Here is a 977-nt window from a genome sequence, read left to right as displayed (position 1 = left end):
ACAGATTGGGTCGGGAGGAGGGGGTGGCGGTCAGAGTTTTGAGCGGGCTTGGGCGAACTCAGGTGAATTGAGTTTGCACCAAGCCCAGCCTCATCTTTACTGTGGAGGAAGTAGGGACAATGGAGTCTGGTTCCAAATTAGAGACAGTCCCTCCAAGGGACAGTTGGGAGGTATATATTCCAGAATTTACTTTTCTATAAAAAATATTATATATCCCTTATTTTCACATACAAAGGAATCAGATCATTGTTTGAATACATTACCTTTCGGTAGGACAAACAAGAAGGTATTCTTGTCAAATGCAAGTGTGTCTGTGAGATCTCCTTGCTCTGCAATATCCGTCTTAGCCTGGTTACTCAGAATCATGTCTCCATTGTTGACTCTTACTGTAACCCCTTCCACTGAGTTATCTAGCAATGGGTTTTCCACACGAAGGTGCAGTTGGTAACGTCCTGGCTCGTTAAACTGGGCATCCAGGAGCTGGAACTCTAATGATAGTACCTTGTCATCTAACCGCAGGCGAGGGGGCCCGGGTGGGACAGCAGGAGGTGCCGCTGGAGCTGGCATGTTTAGATCAGACAATCACAGTTTCATTCATTTCATATTCACTTGCTCCTTTTCTATAGAGTCTTCTCTCTGTTTGCTCTTCTCATTCCTCCCCCTCCCCTTTTTCTGTCCTTGCTAAAAGTCTGTACACCTGCAGGGAGTGGTAGAGTGAGGGAAGGCTCACATTCACCTGGCTGCCGTTTGTTTGGGACAAACCAGGTTACCTGGTGACTTCAGGCAGTGTCAATGAACTGATTATATGTGGATCTGTCCTGTACCTTCAGAAAAGAAAGGTTACAAGAATCACTTCCCCTTGTTTGTAAACACTATACAATGCAAGCAAACAAAGTGAAACATAAAGCATATATAAATTACACCTACACATATATGTGTACATAGCATACACACATAATGTATGTATGTGTGTATAT

At 44.0% G+C, this 977-nt stretch overlaps 1 protein-coding gene across 1 annotated transcript in view; it reads right to left on the bottom strand.

The window, feature by feature from the left end:
• The window catches only part of CCDC33 (coiled-coil domain containing 33), a 70,649-nt gene extending 70,082 nt beyond the window's left edge, over positions 1-567 (bottom strand). The window contains exon 1 of the mRNA XM_018554637.1: positions 264-567. Coding sequence (XP_018410139.1) covers positions 264-567 — 304 coding nt within the window. The remainder of the gene's footprint in view (positions 1-263) is intronic.
• Between the last annotated feature and the right edge of the window lie 410 nt (positions 568-977).

Source organism: Nanorana parkeri, unplaced genomic scaffold, assembly GCF_000935625.1.
Source record: "Nanorana parkeri isolate BGI_ZX_2015 unplaced genomic scaffold, ASM93562v1 scaffold167, whole genome shotgun sequence".
NCBI classification, from domain to species: Eukaryota; Metazoa; Chordata; class Amphibia; order Anura; family Dicroglossidae; genus Nanorana; species Nanorana parkeri.
Note: the sequence above shows the minus strand (reverse complement) of the source record. Positions and strands in the feature narration are given on the sequence as shown.